The 22,257-nt window shown below is 33.5% G+C and overlaps 1 protein-coding gene across 1 annotated transcript; it reads right to left on the minus strand.

Annotated features, from left to right (window-relative positions):
• Positions 1 to 8,626: 8,626 nt before the first annotated feature.
• LOC144563497 (putative laccase-9) lies at positions 8,627 to 11,812 on the minus strand. Its single transcript, XM_078312983.1, has 5 exons — positions 11,683 to 11,812; positions 11,188 to 11,342; positions 10,707 to 11,080; positions 9,337 to 10,320; positions 8,627 to 9,079 (listed from the first exon to the last, which is right to left on the minus strand). Exons 1-5 carry the CDS (start codon positions 11,776 to 11,778, stop codon positions 8,949 to 8,951), a joined length of 1,740 nt encoding a protein of 579 aa, XP_078169109.1. The 5' UTR covers positions 11,779 to 11,812; the 3' UTR covers positions 8,627 to 8,948.
• Positions 11,813 to 22,257: the final 10,445 nt, after the last annotated feature.

Genomic DNA, 22,257 nt, shown 5'->3' on the forward strand with positions numbered 1-22,257 from the left:
TGAGTAAAATTGAATCCGACGATCCAAAGTAAATCTGGACAAATAATACGGCCCCCCCCTACATCATCCCGAACACACACCGGCTGAGAGTAAATCTGGACCATCTGTTTCAATTGTGTTGAGTCAGGTACCTAGGAGGATTCGGATCCTTTATGAATAGGGACTTGGATATAAAATAAAAAAATAGTAGTCTAGAGCAGTGTTGAAAAATGCGGCCTCATGACCCGCATATGCAATCACATATGCTTATGCAGTGGCCTTTTGCATATAAAATCTCATGCAATCAAGTTCATGCAGTTTTGAATATACGGGCACATATACGGTTCATGGGGACTTGAAAAATTATTTTGCATTGGAGGAGATTAAAATCTATAATATTTATAATATGATAAAAAACACAAACTACACGACTAAACAAGTCTTTTGATATAAATGAATTTTATTTTATCTATATTTCTTTAGCAAAGCATAGCAAAACCGCATATGTACTTCCGCATACAAATTCGCATATGCGGCCGCATACCGCATATGCAGTATGCATAAACAAAACCGCATTTTACAACACTGGACTAGAGTTATACCTGTCATCTATGAATTAACCATGCTCCCTGTACATTTAATCATCATTAACGTAACAGTCGCGGCCAGCTGGAATGGAAGACTTCATTGGACTGTGGAGAGCAACACGGCTGACTATTCAAAATATGATGAAAAATCATCTTGATTGCCATTACAAATAATATACGGTAAATTGAGTGATTCATATTTATCAAATACAATTGTGTACTTTTTAATTACTACAGGAATAATAAGTACAAAAATTGTTCTTATCGATAACAAAAAGTTGTATTTTTTTTCTTTGCAAATAATTCAATCTCATTACTGCCTGCTTTATTATTATATTCATCATATTTAATGAACTGAGAAAAACAATTATTGATATTATTGCAACTACGAGTCTTTTTTTTACAACCTCGTGAGTCGTGAGGTCACTCATGAATTATAGGTTTTCTTCAATGACATTGGATGAGCTTTGATAATCTTAACCGTTAATTCATGATCTGATGATTCAGTGACTCAATTTTAAAATCTCCCAGTTAATTAAGCAAAAATAAATAACTTTTCATCCGACATGACCAAAAAATGTCCAAAAATATTAATACCAATTTGGTATTAAACTAAATTCCTCAAATTGATGAATTCATCATCTCTCATACCCTAAAATGACTATTTAAACTCATGATTCAGAGAATTTTACGTGGAAAATAATACATAGAAATAGTATTCGTCTTCTCTCTAGGCGGTCATACACAAAAGGTTTTTATAGAAATACTTCTTGTTTGGTTTATAATTCATCAAATTGCTAATTTTTGGTAAGAATTACGGCAGAATCTTGAAACTTCATTACAGAAATTATAATTGTTTGAAATACTATTTTTTAGGACAATTACGATTTTGATAATTTAAATATAGGACTAGATATATTACTTGTTTAAAGAATATCATATTCGAAGTAATTTAGTTTTAGATTTTTTTTATCTTGTTAATCGCGCAATTGATGTTTGCGCATTCAATAATATGTCCCATTTTGTCAAGTTTTATGGACTTATCCACACCATTTATTTATTTATTATAATGACATCTGAACTACCCAAAGAGAATTTTAGGTGGAAAATAAATGGAAGACAAATAACTTCTCTCTTCGTGGAAAATTCTCTCATTAATTATAAATGAAATTCAGAGAATTTTAGTTGGAAAATAATAGAGAGGTCTACATTTCAATGGTCCATTTTGTCAAGTTTCTAATTAAAATCTCAATTTTGAAATTATAATAAATGGAAATTTTGTTCATCTTGTTCCTAATTATCAGGTTTGTTGTTCCTTATCAGGTTTGTTTATAAAATAACATCTGAACATAAACGACATCTTCAAGAGTAGCGAGAGAAAATAATTGTGATGTCTTGATTCAGCATGGATGGTCTAGGAAAAGAAAATAAGCATCTAAAATGAGGTAAGAAACTTGATGAAATATTTCATTACTATAATTATTTATTGCAAAGTTTTGTTACAAGATATTTAATCAATAGAACACACAATTTATATTTTTGGCACCACTATTATTTTAGTTTCATAAAGTAATTTAGAAATTAGGAATTAAGCAGGAAAACTAAATATGGTATGTTAGTTTCAGTTTTATAATATTATCTCACTCTTTGAATACTTAGTTGTAGGCTATCACCAGCTTCAACGATTTGTGCTGTTGCTAAGACATGTGGAGCCCTAGTCTCACTTACGAGGTGTTTGATCATGTGCCTGAGAGAAATTATGCAAGGTGCCATCTCAATATTGCGGATGTATAGTGAAAAATAGGCGGGAAAAAACTGTCTACACTTTACAGAAATAGGCGCAAAAAAATAAAAACCCTAATTCACACAGGTTTATACACGGTCATTTCTATAGAACTGTGTGCGCTAATTATTATTTTAATTTTTTTTATATTCAGGTTTGCTAGCCAGTAAAGAATCATAAAATGATCTTCATACCAAAGTACCTTGCTACTTCTAATTTCATCAAGATTGTGAACGTTATTAATAACTTTTCTCAATCGTGAAACCTCTCCATAGACGTAATTTGTCTCACATACATGCAAAGGTTTCTATGCTAAGAAAAAGTGTGATTAAACCTTCATATTATGATGATTGAAAACACAGATGCTAGTTATTGAATAATATTGATTTCACCTCATCTCTGTCTGATTGGGGTAGTCGAGTCTTATAGCTTGTCATATTTCCTTTGAGTGCCATCGTGTTAAACCTCGACAGAAAGTCAAGATTGTACACAAGGGGGTAATGAAGATGAGGGACAAAGAGTTGAAGTCTCGATCTACCCAAATTAGAGGGTGTAAGTGTGAAGAGGCAATTGGGACGTACAAGATATTAATTACTAACAGGCGGTTGAGAGGCGCAAATGAACCGTACACTACTTCTACCAAAAATTGTGTTTGAAAACTGAGAAATACCGTACACAATTTTCTCAGATTAACCATGTATGAAGTAGTACAACTGTAAACGGCTTGATATTATTAAACCGTGTACAAATAATTGTGACTTACGGACACGGTTACTTTCAGACACAGTTACTTTCTATAGTTATAATACACAAAAGCCAGGGGCACCCCCCTGGATTTTAAGTTTTAGTGGTGATTTATCGGTACAGATCGACTTCACCCCTCCCTAAAAAATTTTTTGCCCCTTCTAGATGTTTGATTTGTAATTCAGGTTAAATTTAGTGTTAAAATCAAAATAAATTTTTTGAAGTATGATTGGTAATTAGAATTATAAGTTAAAGCATTAGAAACTACAAGTCAGAACATTGGAAAATATAAGTCAAATAATTATTTTTGTATCGAGTACCCAATTAGTTAACAGGTTTAAATATGATTAGCTATTTAAACCCGATTCGATATTCTTTTGCTGTTCTTGACGAAAATCCTAGATCTGTCCCTAACAAAAGCGAGGTTATGTATTATGCATAGCGCCCTTTGGTCCATACTATGGGTGCCATCTCCATTTTCAAAGTACACAAATAAACAGTCGATCTGAACTGTGCAACATGATCTCCGTTTGAAAATGTGCTTGTAAGACAAATTTTACATTTTTAAGAATTCTTTTACTATTTTTTAAATAGGTAGGGAATCACTACTTTGGGATGGTCCAAAATCTTTCGATCAAATGATTTTGTATCTATTTAATGAAAGGGTTGTGTACTACCTATAGCATAGTGACATGTCGTGCTACCTTTAAGAACCTATTAGATAGACTTCGAACGATGAATTCAAACCATTGAATTTGATCTACTTCATGAGTGATGTATTTACATATAAAATTTATTACTTTGCATAGAGGGGTTGATTGGTTGACTTTATACCAAATAAATTCAAACATTTATAATATTTTACATATAAATGCATCACTCATGAAGTAAATCAATTTCAACAGTTTGAATTTGTCGTTGAAACATATCTAATAATTTTTTTTGAAGGATTGTCACTATGTTACATGTAAAGAAATTTAAAAATATAAAATTTGGCCTAAATGTTCATATGGCAAACGCATGAAACAATTATTTATAATACATAGTGAATTATTGGGCCAAAATTCTAAAATCATTATATAATATAATCTGAAATTTTTATTGATGGAAATTAATAAAAAAAATAAAAATAGGAAATTAAGGTATTGTAGAAATTAAAAAAAATAGGAAGGCAGCCACCTTCTCATAGATGATGGAGTTCGGACCTGAACGCCATAGAAGTTGAAGTCAGTCTCATAGTTCCTATAAACTCCACAATCCTATACAATTTAAATATTTACAAGATCTCTTTAATATTCGTGTCAATTCAAAACAAATGATCTTGATGTTAGTGTTGTGATATAGAAGCTAATTATTTATAGTTGTATTTTATGTTTTGTTCATCAAATTAAAGAATTATTTGTTCCCTGGGTGTTTGTCACTATGCTTGGTGTTGTAAAATTGGTCATATGGTTATAATTTACTATTGAGACAGGTGCAGATCTAAGTGTTGATTAAAGAATTATTGCATTGGAGGCTTGCTTGGAGTGGGAAGAAATCGTGCTGGAAGCTTGCTTGGCTGGTCAGGAAAGGGAGAGAGGCATCGTGAGGTCTTCGGGTGCTCGACAATGGTGAAGGCAGAGGCGGTAAGGAAGAGAGAGAAGCAGAGGAGAGGAGGAGAAGAGCAGGAGACGAAGACGGGAGTATAAGAAAATAAGAAATTTACTGACTATTTTACCCTTCCGAAGAAATATTCCCTTTAATTTAACGTTTGGTAGGATAACGAAAGTTAAATGGACTATCTAATCTAAACCATTCAGACAGATAAAATTAACGACTGTGATTTATTTTGATTTTGCTGCACTACAGTCAAAATCACTTTGTTGCACTGTAGACATCCCCTAATTTAAAATTGACTATATATGTCATCCACCAATAATGACTTCTATGCGGTCATTTTACCGAAATTTTTATTAATGATAAATTGAAAAGAGAATTCTAAAACAGAATAAGATTTTGTAGATTTTCAAAAATAGAAATGCATCCACTCGGTAACATTAATTCAGCTTGGGAACATGATATAGTTTGAAAAAAGGGTAATAAAAAAAATATGAACAAGATTTAAACTTGTGTTATTCAAAATATTAATATAAATATTTTTAAAATGTTTAACATGGTTCTTTGATTTTTCATCTTCTCTTTTTATATGACAATACAATTTTAAGCTTCAATAGTAGACTAAGCCCAATTACAATCAAATAGTAAACAAACAAAAGCCCAATTTGCACTTGTCTTGAGGATCACTTCCAGGTAGTCCCTATTTGTCATCTTTCCATCTCTTTTATATATTTTCATTAAAATTTGCATTCTAGAAAGAGCCGCTTGCTGCCTCCCGCTCCCTCCCACCTAAATCCTAATCCATCAGAAATGAGAAATGAGACAGAAGCGTCAAAATGAAATGACGATCCGTGTCCTCTCTTTTCATTGGCTATCACCACCTCCCACAAATCGTTCTTCTCATTGGCAGGAGAGAGAGCATCATGTCCGTCCACCCATCCATCCATCTAGAAACGTTGATTGCAACTTACGAATTTGAAATCTCCTCACTCTGTCATCTCTATTGCTTTCTCTTCCACTCTCCTACAACAATTTATTGATACAATAAAGTGAATAAACCCTAAGAATTAAAATGTGGGAGAATTTCACATGTACCACTCAAATTATGAAATTATGTTTTTATCAATTAAAAATTTAATAACTCGTGTATTTATATCAAGTAATTAGTCATGACAGGTATTTATCCCAAAAAAATAAAAATAAAAATAAGGATTAATTTGCATAACCCGACCTGCAACCTCTTAACAGAACATGTTGGCGTGACAAGAGAGGATTTTGACCGTTTGATTGTAATACTTGCCTCAATTTCCTGCTCGACTACATTGGACGGTCACCATCACTCACCAGATGTTATGTTACTTCAGGTCCCTCTCATATGAATTTGAATTTCAGGGAGTCTTCCCAACAAATTAATTAATTAGGCCCATTTTTCTAAAAACGGCACCTGTGGTTTTTTTCCATCTTGATGGCCTGTTGGGCTTAACTAGTTTACTCGAGTGAATAAATGTTAATCGGATTTAAACATTTTTATCATGAAAAGTCCAGGTATAAAGTGAGTCGTTTGATTTTCTTTCACACGGCTCACATAATAAAAAAAAGGAAGAGAATGCAGACTTTTTTTAATGTAGTGATCAAACTGATATTGACGAAAGAGATTTTTTGCATCTGATGATGCTTCATGCTTGACAGTTGACATAGTCAGTCAGGGTTCCTTCTTTCGTAAGGAATAGACACGTGGAGTGCTCTGCTCAGCTGTGTATTGCGAAACAAGTGACAACACAACAATCACTACCCTTATCCATATCCGATAAGCTAACGAAAAAAAAAATTCTTATCCATACTTGTTTTTTCAGATACGATACGAATCCGGTAAACGGATGAAAGGGTATCATTGACACCCCTAAAGCTGGTACAACAAGCTACTTAATTTATGATTTAGTTTATTTTGTGACCACTCTTAACACCTTTAAATTTTGCACATACTCTGCTGTCTTTTTTAATATATAATCTATAATTCTTTGTCCATCTGTTTATCCATTTACAAATGCATAACAAATTAAAATCCAACTATAATTTTAATGAGGAAAAGCTAATTCAAAAGTATTTTCTTTACTAATATATATAAATTAACTAGTGCGAACTCACTTTTGGAAAAAAAGCAAGGAAACTTGTCGGCAGGGGAGGCAGTATTTTTGCCGAAATTTTTATCAACCTTAAAAAAAAAAAATTACAGATAATGACCTAATTTTTTTATAATATTTAAAATTAGCATTTTTACTGAATTATCCAGCCCAAAACAATGAGACGTTTAATTGAATGTTTTAAACGGTTTCAAACGCTTTGATTGAACTTCACTCCTTTCTCGTCCCATGAGTATTTGCTGCTCTCTCAGAATCCATCTCCTCTCTCTCATGGGCTTGGTGCTTCCATTTTGGGCCAAGGACAGGGCTGTGGGGTTACTTCCATTTTGGGCCAAGGATAGGGGGCTGATTTTTCTCAAGCTGAACGGCCTTAGTACCAAATTTGCAAGAAAAAGGGACATGAGGCCCTTGACTGCTGGTATAGGTTTGACAATGATGCCTATGTCTCTCTTTCTCCACAATTTCAATCTCTCATCAATACCACTGCCTCATCTTCAAATGAAGGATGGTTCCTCGACTCGGGAGCAACACATCATGTCACATCCGACATAAACAACCTCTCTTCATTCACTCCATGTGATGGTCAAGATAGGCTGCAATAGGCTTCATTCACTTAATTGTAAATTAATATTTTGTGGTACCTATGCAAAGCTTTCTTATTCTAGATATGACAAATTAAAAAATTAAATTTTTTGTAACGCGTTACTATGCATGGTTATGACTTTTCTATGTCAATAGCATCATTAGTTGATCATGGTCGACAAGTTTTAACCAAATATGGGTGCTTACACTTTCTTATAATACTTTTATTTATTTCTATTTCTTCTCAAGTTCTCATTTGTTAAGTTATCTTTTATTTTATTTTGGTTTGTCGTCTGAAATCTGAACGTTGAGCGGAATTTGTATCCTCTGCATTAACTCCCAAGGGAATCTTTTGAGTTAATGAATCTCAATCATCCGATCTGTTTTATGATTCGTGCAGATTAGATGCGCACTAATATTGAAAGACCTCCTATGTTATAAGCAAGAGCCGGATTGGCTCCTTTTAAAATAAAACGGTTGAGATTCATTAACTCAAAAGATTCTCTTTTGAGTTAATGCAGAGGATACGCATTCACGCTGAGCGCTTGTCCTCTCCCACGTGCCCAACTTTCATGTACGTAACATCACGTGACAGAGTACCATCATAAACGTGTTTTTTTCTATTCGTGACGGTACTTTTTGCGATGAAGTACCGTCATAAATGCATTTTTTTCGCTCGCGAAAAGTCCCTACCTTGTTGTTGTGACGCGCACTGAATGGGGGGCTCACTATCCAAGTGCCAAAGAAGGAGACCGACAAGCCCCATAATGTCAGATCCATTGATATATCTTGAAATTAATGCTCTGGTATAATACCATTTATACCAGAACATGGTTGTTATCGTCGTATCGTTCAGCTCAGCTTTGATCTTTTGTGTGTATCGCATGCTTTTGTGGTTTGGTTTGTGTATGTGTTAAATGGTGATGCTTGATATGTATATATAGCATGGTGATCTATGTGTGGCGTGGTTGTATATATATATTTGCGTTGTCTAAGTCTGCGCTATGTATATATGAATATATATATGCGTCTATACATATAATACAATAATAATTTGTGCGCTAGCTGTGTATATATGAATTCTCTGTTTTTCTGCTTGATCATAATCAGGGGAGTTTTGCATAATGGGAAATATATATGACCCGTTGATTACAAGTTTGTCGAATTTATTATATTCATTTATGAATATATGTGAACTTTGAGACATACATAACTTGAATGAATAATCTATCTCTTGCATAATATATAGCATGAAGCTTGAAAATGTACAATAACATAAATGATTCTTTTGTATATTTGAAAAGAAAATTATCGTCTTAATTACACCAAATAATAATAAAAAAAATTAACACAAATTAAAGGAACCAAAAGCCACAGATACCATGTGCTATTTACCATTGCGGGTATCGGTGTTGTTTATTCACTCATATATATTAATGAAACAAATAAATTAATTAACCAATCAACCATCCTAATTAAGACTTTCCTAGCTAGCTAAGGTGATTAATTACTTTATTAATTATTATTATTATTATATTAGCATGGGGGCCTGTTGGAAGGAGGAGCCATCATTTGGGCATTTGTACCGTTGCCATTCTTTGTTATAAACACCGTGTCCATGCCCCAAAGCGTGTGGCGATCATAGTGGCAGTGCATGAACCAAACACCTACATATATATATTATGCAATTCATCAGATACATCAAATTTATTAAAACAAACATTAATTTTAGATGAACTCCAAATGAAGAACATGTAAGGTTTAAACTATTTGTGAGATTAAACGAGTACTGAAGTACAAAGGTTTGGTTAATCAGTAGTATAATTATCTAATTAACAGTTAGCAGTATATATAGAGCTAAGTAATATTGGAAACAAGGTAAGAAATAATAAAGATTTAAAAAGTAATGTATATATGAACTTACCCGGATTAGCTGCCCTGAACCGGATAGCGGCCCACCCATTTTTCGGCACGCTGACAGTGTTTTTAAACGGAGGATCGACCAAGTTGTAACTCAGAGGGTCTGTAGTATTATCATAGATGCCAAACCCACTTCCAACAACATAGAAGCTTTGGCCATGCAAATGTATTGGGTGGTTCTCTCCTGTAAGCATGTTTGTCCCTTGGAACACAATCTCCACTGTTGTGTTATACTCTAGCACCTTCACTTTTGTCGATTTAGATGTAAAAGTTCCATTGAATGGATATGGAAAATCTTCAGTGAAGTTAAAGAACACTGGTGGTTGGTCAGGGAAGTCTGGCGTGTACACACCGGTAATATTGGAGCTGTAGTACGCATCTAGAATGTCCACTAAGGCAACTGGGTTTTGGAAACTAGCGTTGTTTAGACTGGCACCAAACCTGGTACCGGTTACTGGACCACCACATGTCTCATTATTGGGGCATTCTACTACATTCACTGATACTGTGATGAACATGTGTTCATCAATTGTTTGTGGTACATTAACCGGGTGATCTGAGCTCGCTAAGGAGCGTAGACCGGCAGTGAATGCAGCCGCAGCAGTGGAATTAAAGAAATCTGGCAAGGAGGGGGGAATAAGATCGACCAATGGCATGGTATCGTTAGTTTTATATTCTAGGATAGCCATTGTTGCGTTGGCATCTCGACTGAGGCTCGTAGTTCCATCGAAAAATGGTGTGGCATAAATGTAGTACTGAGAAGCTGCCGAGGAGTTGGGGAATTGGTTGGCTTCTATGAGGAGGTCATATGTTTGACCGGGAGTGATCATGATATATTCATTGACATAGGGTTTGGTATAGCTCGCATCACTTCCGACAACAGTCACATTGTGGCCGGCAACACCGAAGAAGAACTCGTTGCTCATGGCTGAGTTTATTACACGAAGGAGGTACCTTTTGCCTTGTTCCACTTGCACCTTGAATGTGTCTAGAGAGGAAAAAAAAAAAAGCAATACCAAAAAAAGTTAAAACACTTTTCCCTTGGAAACATTGGTATTCACATTAAGAACACACAATTATTGCCTGTTAAATCATAATTCATAAGTGATGATCCTCTCTGTTTTTTTTTTGTTTTTTTTGTACATACTACAATTACTTCAAAAATCACAATTATTGACTGTAAGTACTACTATATAGATCTATATAGCAGTATATTTATGTATTAAGTTTAAAAATATCATTAGCAACAAAATTAAGTAAAAATTTGAACCTGTACTTTACAATTCTGTTTGTAGAAACTTTTTTAATTTTTAATTTTTTTTTATTTTTGTGTTGTACAATATTTAGTAGAGGGTGTTTCAATTAATTAGTTACCATTCGCTGAGCATGGTGCCATGGAACCAGGTTGGCCATTGATGGTGTTAGCATCAGACCGTGGAGGATCACCTCCTTTCTGAGCTGCATCTTCATACACTTGAGTTATGTCCTCATTCCACCACTCTCCTAGAATTAGAATGAATTCTCCATCTGGCTTAGCGAAGGGGTAGGTGGTGTTGAGCTTCGGATAGATGACAATCGCACCATGAACTGTGGTACGGTCAAAATCACTATGTGCGTGCCACCACACCGTGCCTTCTTCCTCTGTGATTGTCACCCGCTGCGTGTAGTTGGCTCCAACTTGAATTGGGCACTGAGTAATGTACTCTGGCCCATCTGACCATGGGTCCCTCGGCTGGTCGATCCCATGCCTAATATGTCATATTGTTATGTGTTATATAATATAATATTTGGTAATTAATCTCTAATAGATATTTAAAGAAATATATGAATGAAAATGGAGAGTGCATCAATTTACCAGTGGAGCGTGATGTTCTTGTTTCCATTGTTGATGACATTAACGATGATGGTGTCGCCTTTGTGAGCATAGAGGGTGGGGCCCGGGTATGACCCGTTAACAGTCAGGATGTTCTTTGTGTTGTTGCAGAGCCGAGTGTATGGTGCTTCTTGTATCTGTTTATATGCATGCAACAGAATTAATTAATTGATTAATTATGTGTAATAGCAAATAAATATGTAGCTAGGTTCTCTTTTGAAGGTTAAACAAACACATTGTAGCTTACAAACTGTCAGTATCAGTATTAGGTGGAACTTGATATGGAGAATTCATCTTCTTAGTTACACCTTTTGTCTATTAGTTAATTATATGGCGCTTAAGTGCATGAATTTATACAACACAAAAGCAGTACTGAAATAATCTAACACCAACAGTACTTCAAACATATGATATTTGAATCTGTAACTGAAAACAAATTAAGAATTAAAATGGGATAATTTAACAAGAAGAACTTACAACAAAGGTACGATAAAGGGTCTCAGCAAAAGCAGGGCTAGCAATGAAACCACACAGAATTAGAAAAGCTACAAGCCGAACCAAAGAAAGCCCCATTGTGTTTGTGCAAGTAATAAATATTGTTTTGTTTTCTTTCTAAGTTGTACATATGTTCTCCATGCAACAAACACTATTTATATGCAAAATGATGATGTGGAGAATTTTAAGTTGTTCATCCATTGTTACACGTTTTCAGTTTGACTTGACCATGCATAGGACCTGCCTGATAGGCTGACCATAGCTAGTTCTGGAATAGAGGTCATATAGGATTAGGTAACTAAGTAATTAATTAATATTTCCAATTTAATTTCCATCTATCAAATTAAATAGGGATTTCAAAGTGCATGCATTTATTAGGATGCACACGGATACTATTATTAATTACCATTGGTACTATTATTATTTATTGCATTTATTAAATAGGGATTTCTAGGCGCATTACTATGCAAAACGCCAATTTATTAATTACCATCAGTACTACTACTATTATTATTATTGCTGCTACTGTTGTTGTTATTTATTTTACTATATGTACCCAAATTAGAGTAGAACTAGGGTGTTCTTAAGTTCATCAAGTCTCTTGGTGAACTCAAGTCCAAAACTCATCGAATCAGTCTCAAATGATAAATCTGAACCGTTAAAACCAGCCTACCTTACGAATGATGTGCCTACATTGAAAAAAATTTAATTTTCAAATTAATTTTGCATAAAGTCAAGTGGTCAAAAAAGTTTCAAAAAATAAATGCATTAAAATTAATTTATTAGCACTCTAATTTTGACCGCTTAACTTTATACTAAATTAATTCGAATGTTTAAAATTTTACACATAAACGCATCACTCATAAGGTAGGCGAATTTCAACGGTTCGGATTCATTATTTAAAGCCGATTTGACAGGTTTTAGACTTGAGTTCACCAAACTTCTTGGTAAACTTAATAACACCCTAGTTCTACTCTATTATTATTACTACTTGTTATTTATTTTACTATATGTACCCAAATTAATCCCATAAAAAAGTGAAACATTCCGGACCTTTCAATCCTAATCAATTCCTATTTAATACAAGCAAGTTGACAAAATACTTTATTATAGTGTGCATGCATTCTTCTAGCCTAAGAAAAACATGATGCAATTGTTTTTAACTAATTTGATTTATACTTTTCAACGTCAACGTGTACACACTTGATTTTTCTCAAGTTATTAGTTGGTCATATTTAAGCAGCGCCCACCATCAATTGAAAGATGCATGTGACTTTAGTTGAAAAAGACAAGTATCTTCTAGAGCAACGTGTGTAATTAATAAAGCTTTTGAGCTTGCATTTGAAAGGGAGCGGACAGTGGATAATTATAAAGCTGTAATTGACCGCTTGGGATCACAAAAAATTGATAGTTTAAGAAATTGACTGTATACGTAAGTATAAATTGATTGTGACAAATGAAGTTGATTGTTTGGAAGGATGTAAATGGTAAGAGTGGGAAAAATGGCACGACGGAGCCGGTTTCGTCACGGAACGGCACGGTTACAGCACGGAACGGTATGCGTGTCATATATGTGTCGTGACTCGCGCGCGTATCCCGTGCCATGACTATCTTTTGAAACTTTGGCATTTCACGTCACGTGAAAGATCTAGTTACGGCAAGACACGGCACGTAATCACGTGTAATTATGACCATTAATTAAATATTAATTAAATAGTGAATTTTGAATAAACTAACTTAAATTATAATTAAACAGTCCTAATTATGATTAAATTATGATTAAATGATCACGCGAGTGACGCGAGGCACGTTTGGTCACGACACGTTTAGGCACGGCGTAACTCTCACGTGGCGTGACTATTCGTGTGCCGTGATTACTCTTAATATTTTAGTCACAGCACTGCACATGAAAAATTAACTTGATTACGGTATGGCACGGCACAATACCAAAGTCACGGCGTATGAGTCACGATACGGCACGACACTTTTTTTCCCCTCTATAAATGATAGTTGGAATTTTACTCGTTTTTTTTTTAATTCAGACATCGTGTAGCCCTAGCCAACATCTTTTGCATGAACACGTTAACAGGAAAAGAAGAACAAGCTAGGTTTGATTCCTAAATTGTTAATAAGGATACTCCTTCACGTTTCCTTGAAAATATCTTATTCTCGGTATTAATTTTAGACATATTTTTATCTATTATATATAATTATGTACTTTTTATTTGAATTCAAATAAAAAGTACATAATTATCTATAATAGATAATAATACTTCAAAACTAATACCGAGAATAATATATTTTCAATGAAATTTTCGGATTTCTTACAAATCTTTTGGATCCGAAAATAGTTACAGACTAAGTACGTCCAATAATGAATATGACATTTTTGCAAATTTTTCAGAATATAATTTTAATATGAAATTTGAAATTTTTTTATTTTTTCAATCAAAAGTTACTTATTTTTAACGTCTGGAATTTTCTTTCTATATTTTGTTAGATTTATTCACCTTCCTTTTCAAACTAAAGTTCTACCTGCTCCGCGTCAATCACCTCTATCATCTGTCGTCTTTGAATTTTCAATTTCTGAGTACGTTAGAAAATGGCATGTTAGAAAATAAAAATTAGAGATTTAGAATCTTACTTCATGAAAAAAAAAAGGAAAAAAAAATATCACAATAAGATACCAAGTGAAAAGGTGTCTTTCCATGAAAGGGGGAATATCATATATACCTCTCAAAAATTATAAAATTACGTATTTACCACTCAAAATTCTATAATTACATATATACCATTCCAAATTCTAATAACTCACATGTTTATCCAATATAATTCAAATATATATCAAATATATCTCAAATTCAAACTAATTATGTTTATAATTTTAAAAACTAAAATTAATCAAAGATTAATTAAAATCTGTTCTAATGGATGATTCCCCACATATCTTATTAAACCATACATGTGGGGCCCTTTTAATTGAATGTTCTTCATTTAAAGTTGGTCCATGAACTCCCTATACAAACTCTCTTTATGGTATCAAGAACCAAGTCTACAAACATCAAAGTGTTCTTTCTTCCTCAAACAAAATTTTTCTAAAATTGCCTTATCGGTCTAATTGAGAAGAGAAGAAGTGGCAGCGAGAGAGAGAGATCTTCCCAAGCCGATTACTCGCAGACTCGTTTGACTACCTTAAGATGAAGAAATCTTCTTTGGTTTTAGCTCCTTTTTATCTCACATGTGTATGAAAAAATAAACGTTCAATAAAAACAACAATAAAGAAGTCGAGATAGAAGTGGATGGGGTCAATGCACCGGTCCCACCTGAAGAATCGGATGACGAGAACATCCAGGACCTGTCCAATTGTCATCTAACAACTTGAATCTGAAGAAAAGGCGGGTAGGTTTTCAACCTTGACTTACACTAAAGAAGACAGAAGCAATTGAAGGAGAAGAGATCTAATTAAGTGCTTAATCATATCTTATATAATATTAAATATGTTTAATCTCATTTTTTGATTAATTGAATAAATACGTGAGTTATTAGAATTTAGGATGGTAAATATGTAATTTCGTAGTTTTTGAGTGGTATATTTGAAATTCTCAGCAACATATCATTCAGTACTAAAAATAAAAATTTCCATTAGAAAATATAGATTAGCGCAGAATCCAAATCCAAGGTGCAATCTATTATCTGATCTAGGATCCTGTTTCTCTCTGTTGATTTTTTCTGTGGCAGATGTGTAGTTTTAATCATATAACAGGTAATATGTTTCCTCTCTTTATAACCCGCTACACTAAATAAGAAAAGGATCACCACAAGCGGGTCATTCATTAGTTGCGCTATCTTCACTTACAAATTACAACTGAGGCACTGACCAGTGTAATTCGCTTTCATATATTTTTAGGTTTTCAAGTGTACATGTGAAATACCCTCTTTTGCCGGAATTCATTTTTAAAAGATGGGGTGAGAAAAGCGGACAAAAATTTTGAGGTTGATGTGACTTGGATGTTCTAAAAATATTGAAGTGTACCAAGTGAGAATTGAGAAATTTGTATCCTCTGCATTAAAAAGGAATCTTTTGAGTTAATGCATCTGAACTATCCTATCAGCTTTAAGATTCGTGTGAATTAAATATGTATTAATATTAAAGACCTCTATGCATGTTTTAGGCAGGAGTCGGATGGACTCCGTTTACAATCGGACGGCCGATATGTATTAACTCAAAATATGCTCTTTGGAGTTAATGGAGATGATGCGGACTCAGAATTAATTGAGAGGCAAGAGAAGAGATGAGAGAAGTCACAAATGAAACATTAGACCCAGGAACAATGATGTCAATGTCATCTACATAAATCAACACAAGAGTAATAGATTTAGAATCACAAATAAAGAGAGGAATCAGATTGAAATGCCTTAAAATCAAGATTTAAAAGAATCGAAGCAAGCTTGTTTGAGACCATATAAGGTCTTTTTGAGAAGACACATGATTAGGATAGGCAGAATCTACAAAGCCCGGAGGTTGCATCATATAAACTTGTTCTTCAAGATCACCATGAAAGAAAGCATTGTTGACATCCAATTGTCGAATCGACCAATTGTGTGAAATAGCAAGAAAAAGAACAACACGAATCGTAATAGATTTGACAACTGGGCTAAAAGTCTCATGAAAGTCAATACCCACCTCTTGATTATAGCCTTTGGCAGCAAGGCGTGCTTTGTACCGCTCAATGGTACCATTGGCTTTTCACTTGATTTTAAAAATCCACTTGCATCCAATGACATGATGATCGGGTTGAAAAGGAACTAAAACCCATGTGTCATTCTTTGCTAGTGCATTGAGTTCTTGAGACATAGCAAGACACCATTTGAGTTGTTTATCTGCTTGAGTAAAAGAGATAGGTTCATCAAGAGAAGAGGTGGTAGAAGGAAGAGGAACCGGAAAATTGTTTGTTTGTTTGATAATTAATGAGGTGCTATGAAATAGAAAGGTACAACAAGTATAGGGGTAGATCCACTGTAGCACAGGAAGAGGCAACTGCCCTCCTCATCTCCAGGGGCGGATCTACTGTAGCACAGGGGGGGCAGCCGTCCCCTCTGGATTTCAAGTTTTAGTAGTGATTTTATCTCTTCTTGGAAAATTTTTTGTCTCCCTCTAGATGTTTGATTTGTAATTCGGATTAAATTTAGTGTTAAAATAAAAATAAATTTCTTGAATTATGATTGGTAATATTAATTATAAGTTATAGGATTAGAAATTATAAGTCAAAATATTTTTTTTTTTATCGAGTATCCAATTAGTTAATGAGTTTAAATCTAATAAGCTATTTAAATCCAATTCGATATTTTTTTTGCCCCCCTCCGATGAAAATCCCTCCCCCCTCCCCATTTTAGAATTGACTGAAAAAAAAAATAGGTTCAATTTGTTTTTGTCCCCATTACTGAAACTTCACAACTAGGTACATCTGCAACATCCTCGTACTTCCTCAAGGATTTAGCTGGCCTACTCCCATTTTTTTTTTTTTGCGTCTCAGTGAATCACGATGCAATAAACCAGAAATGGGTCTAGCGATGGTCACCGACGGAGAATTTTACATGTAAATCAGCATATAATATGATGTGCAACCCAAGGGTAGTATCGGCATACCATAAAGTCCTGTGGAAAATGAAAATCTCGAAGTGCCGTTCGGATGCAAACAATGCCATAGTGAAGAAATGGAAACAAGAGACTATCTTCTATGGGACTGTAGCTTTGCCTTAAGGTTCTGGAGAGGGCTATGTGCACAATTTAATATCAGGATGGGGGATGCTCGGGAGGTTCGCAACATGTGGCTAGGCTTACAGCATCTTTCTAGCCGAATGAAGAGACAGCAACGAGTAGTCTGGGCGGCAGGAGCATGGACAATCTAGAAAGAAAGGAATAGAAGACTCTTTTCGAACAAGAGTAAACCAGTGGATATTTTAATTAATGAAACATCCATTATTATCATGCAGTTGTTGTGTAATATTTAAAGAAGGGCAAAGGAGTAAGGGTATGAACCAGGTGGGTGCATACGTAACAAAATTGACAGTTTTATCAACGATTTGAAAAATGGAGCGAGCTCTTCTTTTTCCGTTTATCTTTTTTCTATCTTTCTTTGTGCAAATGGAGTGGTTGTGAATACTTATTGTACATAAACTTTTTTGTATCAATATATTGTTGACCTAGGCCAACCTTCAAAAAAAAAAAAAAAAAAAATTTGTTTTTGTCCCCTCTGAAAAATTTCTTATCCCTCCCTAAGCCCAAATTTGAATCAGTGCAGTTAAAACTTATGGCCAAATCCAATTAAAATAAATACAGACTCGGGCCGCTCAGATGTTTAATAAAAGAAACAAAAAAGGGGCTCTGCCTCTTCCCAATTGAATGATTGATCACTCTGACGCGAATAAGAAAAAATAAAAAATTGAAGTTCTCCTTCTCTCTCTCAATTGGTTAGTCTCTGATTTGACTCTCCAAAATGGGTTTTGAATAAAAAAAATAGCGCCAAAGCAGCTTAGTAGCGAAGCTCTGACTGAATCGAAGTAACCACAAAGTGAGAAATTGAGAATCTCGCTCTTCTTTTATCTGAATTAGGATAAATTTACTTAAACTCAGATTTACTTGAACCCTAATTTACCTGAATTAGGATAAAATTACTTGAATTAAATTTCTTGATTTACTTGAGCTCTAATTTACTTGAATTTATTGAATTAGGATAAATGTACTTAAACTCAGATTTACTTGAATTAGGATATGTACAATTACTTGAATTCCTTTAATTATTTGAACCCTAATTTACTTGAATTCATTGAATTAGTATAAATTGACTTGAATCTTAATTTTCTTGAATTCATTAAATTAGGATAAATTGAATTGAAGTATAATTCACTTGAATTAGGGTTTAGGTCTACTTAAAGTAAATTAGGATAAATTATGCTTTAATTTTTATGTTTTTTGTTATGTTGAATTGTACCCGATTAGTTATTGTATTTGAACCTAATAAACTATCTTAACCCGATTGATGCCCCCTTGCAGAAATCCTACATCTGCCCTTGAGTATGTAACTGAAACGACATGGATTTAGTAGAGGAACGCCGTTTGGTTATGCCTACTTTTTGGTAGCAAAATTTCTTTCCCATTTCTAGATGAACATCGATCACTTCAAATTTTGATTGAAAACTTTGCTTTTCACGGAGGTTGGAATTTTTGGGGCGTATTCAGCTGTCAAATTAGCAGGGTTGAACAAGCACATCCTTCATGTCTCATCAGAGCTGCATTATCAATCAAATCATTGCCTACCTCCAAAGGTTCGGCAATTCTTTCTCGAGCTCTTCCCATGGCTGGGATGCTGGTATCGTTCTCCAAAGGTAACACCATTTGTTTTATACCTTTTATGTACTTATTTATTTCATATATGTTTACCTGTTACAAGGAAGTTAATTTACTTCATTGAATTTGATGAAGCTGATATGAAAAATAGGTGTTAGGGGATGTGATCGAGTCGTTAGCAGATGCAACAAGAATGTCGTTCTGAAATGTATCCAACCACTGTTGGAGCCGATCGACAGCCCCGAAACAATGGAATACAATCCAATCAGAGAACTAGGGGAATTGTGCGACCGCAAATGCTACACCAGCTCTTACCGTACACGGCCTGGTGTTGCATGGCATGTCTTATGTCATAGCAGAGGTGCAAGTTGGCAGGACCGCATACGCCGCCATAGAGACAGAACCGAGCAAGAAAACTGCTAAGAAGCTCGAAGCTAAAGCCATGCTTAAGCGCTTCAAGGATAGTGATCAAGATTAGCCCGGAATTATTTATGTGTTATATGAACTGTTTTGACTTGAAAACCTTTTTGGATTTGTGTTATAAAATTGGCCAGATGGTTATAATTTATTATTGAGGGGCAGATCTAAGTATTTGTACTTCAGTACTTGTAAGTTTTATATAAGAAAAGGCACTTAATAATTAGAATTATTTAATGACGAAAAATAATTTATTGGGTTTACTATTTGTGTAGACCCATTCGGTCTTTTTAAAAATCAATAATTTTATAAAACATCAAAATAGCTTATTTTTCATTTAAAATCCATTCTTTTTTTTTCATTTAATCCACAGTACACCCTTTTTATTAAATTAAAATTGACCAAACTACCCTTCTTTTCATAATTGGGGATAATTGTTTTATTTTTTTTTTCTTACTGACACAAAATCTATGACTTTTTCTTTATTTACAGTATTGTATTAAATTTGAAAAGAATTTCAGGAAGAACCAAAAGCTTATTTAAATCTCTGTCAAATTCCGTGTAATTCCGTGACAAACAACATGTCCTACTTAAATTTACTCTCGTCTCTCTGATGACTTTTCTGAAATGAAGTTTCATTTTATATAAGAAAGGAAACTTATCGTAAATAGTTGTGCCAATGAAATCGGCCCCTGACTAGAATTAATTAATGAAGAAAATATTTTTTTTGGGTTCACTTGTGGTAGACCCATTCGTCTTTTAAAAATTCAATTATTCTATAAATCATCAAAATAGCTAACTTTTCCGCTTAAAATTCACCATCTTTCCTTTATCAATTATTATATTTAATCCACACTGAAATGCCAATCAAATTGACCAAATTATCCTTATTCTAATAATTGGGGATAATTATCTAATTAAGAAGTATACAATTTCCTGCTCTCAATGCACATGCAATATTACTGATCCTCACCATAGTGACAAACGAATAGTTCGGATTTAGTTTGGCAGGATCAAAAGTTCATAATTTGGGGTATAATTTGAAAATGATTCGGTATAATAAAGAAGTCAAAATAAAAAGTCGTGTTTTTTTTTCATTTTTTTTCTCACAAATAATTCATGACTCGTGTTTTATTCGCAAATAAAAATATTATACAGTTTTTTACTTTTTATTCAAAGTTCGATTCAAAAAAATCAAAAAAAATTAAACATGAATTATCTACATATTATTCGCGTATTACTATCATCCTCACCGACACAAAATCCATTTCATAAAAGAAGTGGTGGCAGCCGAGTCCACATTTTTTTTGCATCAACTCAAACGAGCATCTTTTGAGTTGATGTATCTCCGCTCTTTTGAGTTGATGTATCTCGACCATTTAATTTTAAAGGGGCTAATCCGATCACATCTTATAATTCAGGGGTCCTTTAATAATGCGGATCTAATCTGCATGTATCTTAAAACGTATCGGACAATCCATATTCATTAACTCAAAAGATTTTTTTTTAGTTAATGCAGAGGATACGAATTCGTGGCAGCCACCACAAAATCTATGAAGTTTTGTTTATTTACAGTTTTACCACTGTATTGAGAATTTTTTTTATAAACCATAAATAATTAAATTATTTTTAGGGAACCAATATGATTACTTTTTTTTTAAAACCATAAGGACCGGACGGTCCGTCCGGTCTCAAAATCAGTTTTTCTCCATACCAGACGGACCGTCCGGTCTCACTTTTTTTTTTTTTAAAACAGAAAAATTTTAAATTTTTTTATTTTTTGTATTAAAATATTAGAAATGTTGAATATATTTCTTTGAAAATAGATGAAATACAATATAATTTGATTTATTAGAAAGACTCCAACAAATAACTCGGATCAATATTTTTCAGATCGGATTTTTCGCGGCTGTAAGAAAAATTAATATATTTCTTTATGTGTTATTAGAAAAAAAAAAAAAATGCTTAGATTCTGAGTTATTGATCCCGGTTCAAAAGTCATTTCTAGGTAATCCAGAAAATATTGTGATCCTTCTATGACATTTAATTTATAAAAAGTTATATCTATTTTTGAAAAAAAAAAACAAAAACTTTAAGTTATTTAATGATTATTATTCAAAAAGAATTCTCAAAATAGATACAACTTTTTATAAATTAAATGTCCTAGAAGGATCACAATATTTGTTGGATTACCTAGAAGTGACTTTTGAACCGGGATCAATAACTCAAAATTTAAGCATTTTTTCTAATAACACATAAAGAAATATATTAATTTTTCTTATAGCCGCGAAAAATCCGATCTTAAAAATATTGATCCGGGTTATTTGTTACAATCTTTCTAATAAATCAAATTATATTATATTTCATCTATTTTCAAAGAAATATATTCAACATTTCTAATATTTTAATACAAAAAAAAATCTGTTTTAAAAAAAAAAAAAAAAAGTGAGACCGGGCGGTCCGTCCGGTTTGAAGAAAAACTGATTTTGAGACCTGACGATGGTTTTTAAAAAAAAATAATAATAATCATATTGGTTCCTAAAAATAATTTAATTATTTATGGTTTATAAAAAAAATTCCTGTATTGAAGTGAAAAGTACCCTGTGATGTGATGGCAGGATCCGTGTGGATAACCGATAAGTACTACCAACGGTGTCGCCATCGTCAACGCTGAAAACCATAGCATTTTCGCACTTGTCAGTATAATACTACACGGAAAGGCATTTCCTCAAGCCACAGAATATCGGAATTCCTCTTATCCATTCTCTTCTCTGTTCCTTTTCAAGGCTCTC

Source organism: Carex rostrata, chromosome 12 (genome assembly GCF_964058835.1).
Source record: "Carex rostrata chromosome 12, lpCarRost1.2, whole genome shotgun sequence".
Taxonomy (NCBI): domain Eukaryota; kingdom Viridiplantae; phylum Streptophyta; class Magnoliopsida; order Poales; family Cyperaceae; genus Carex; species Carex rostrata.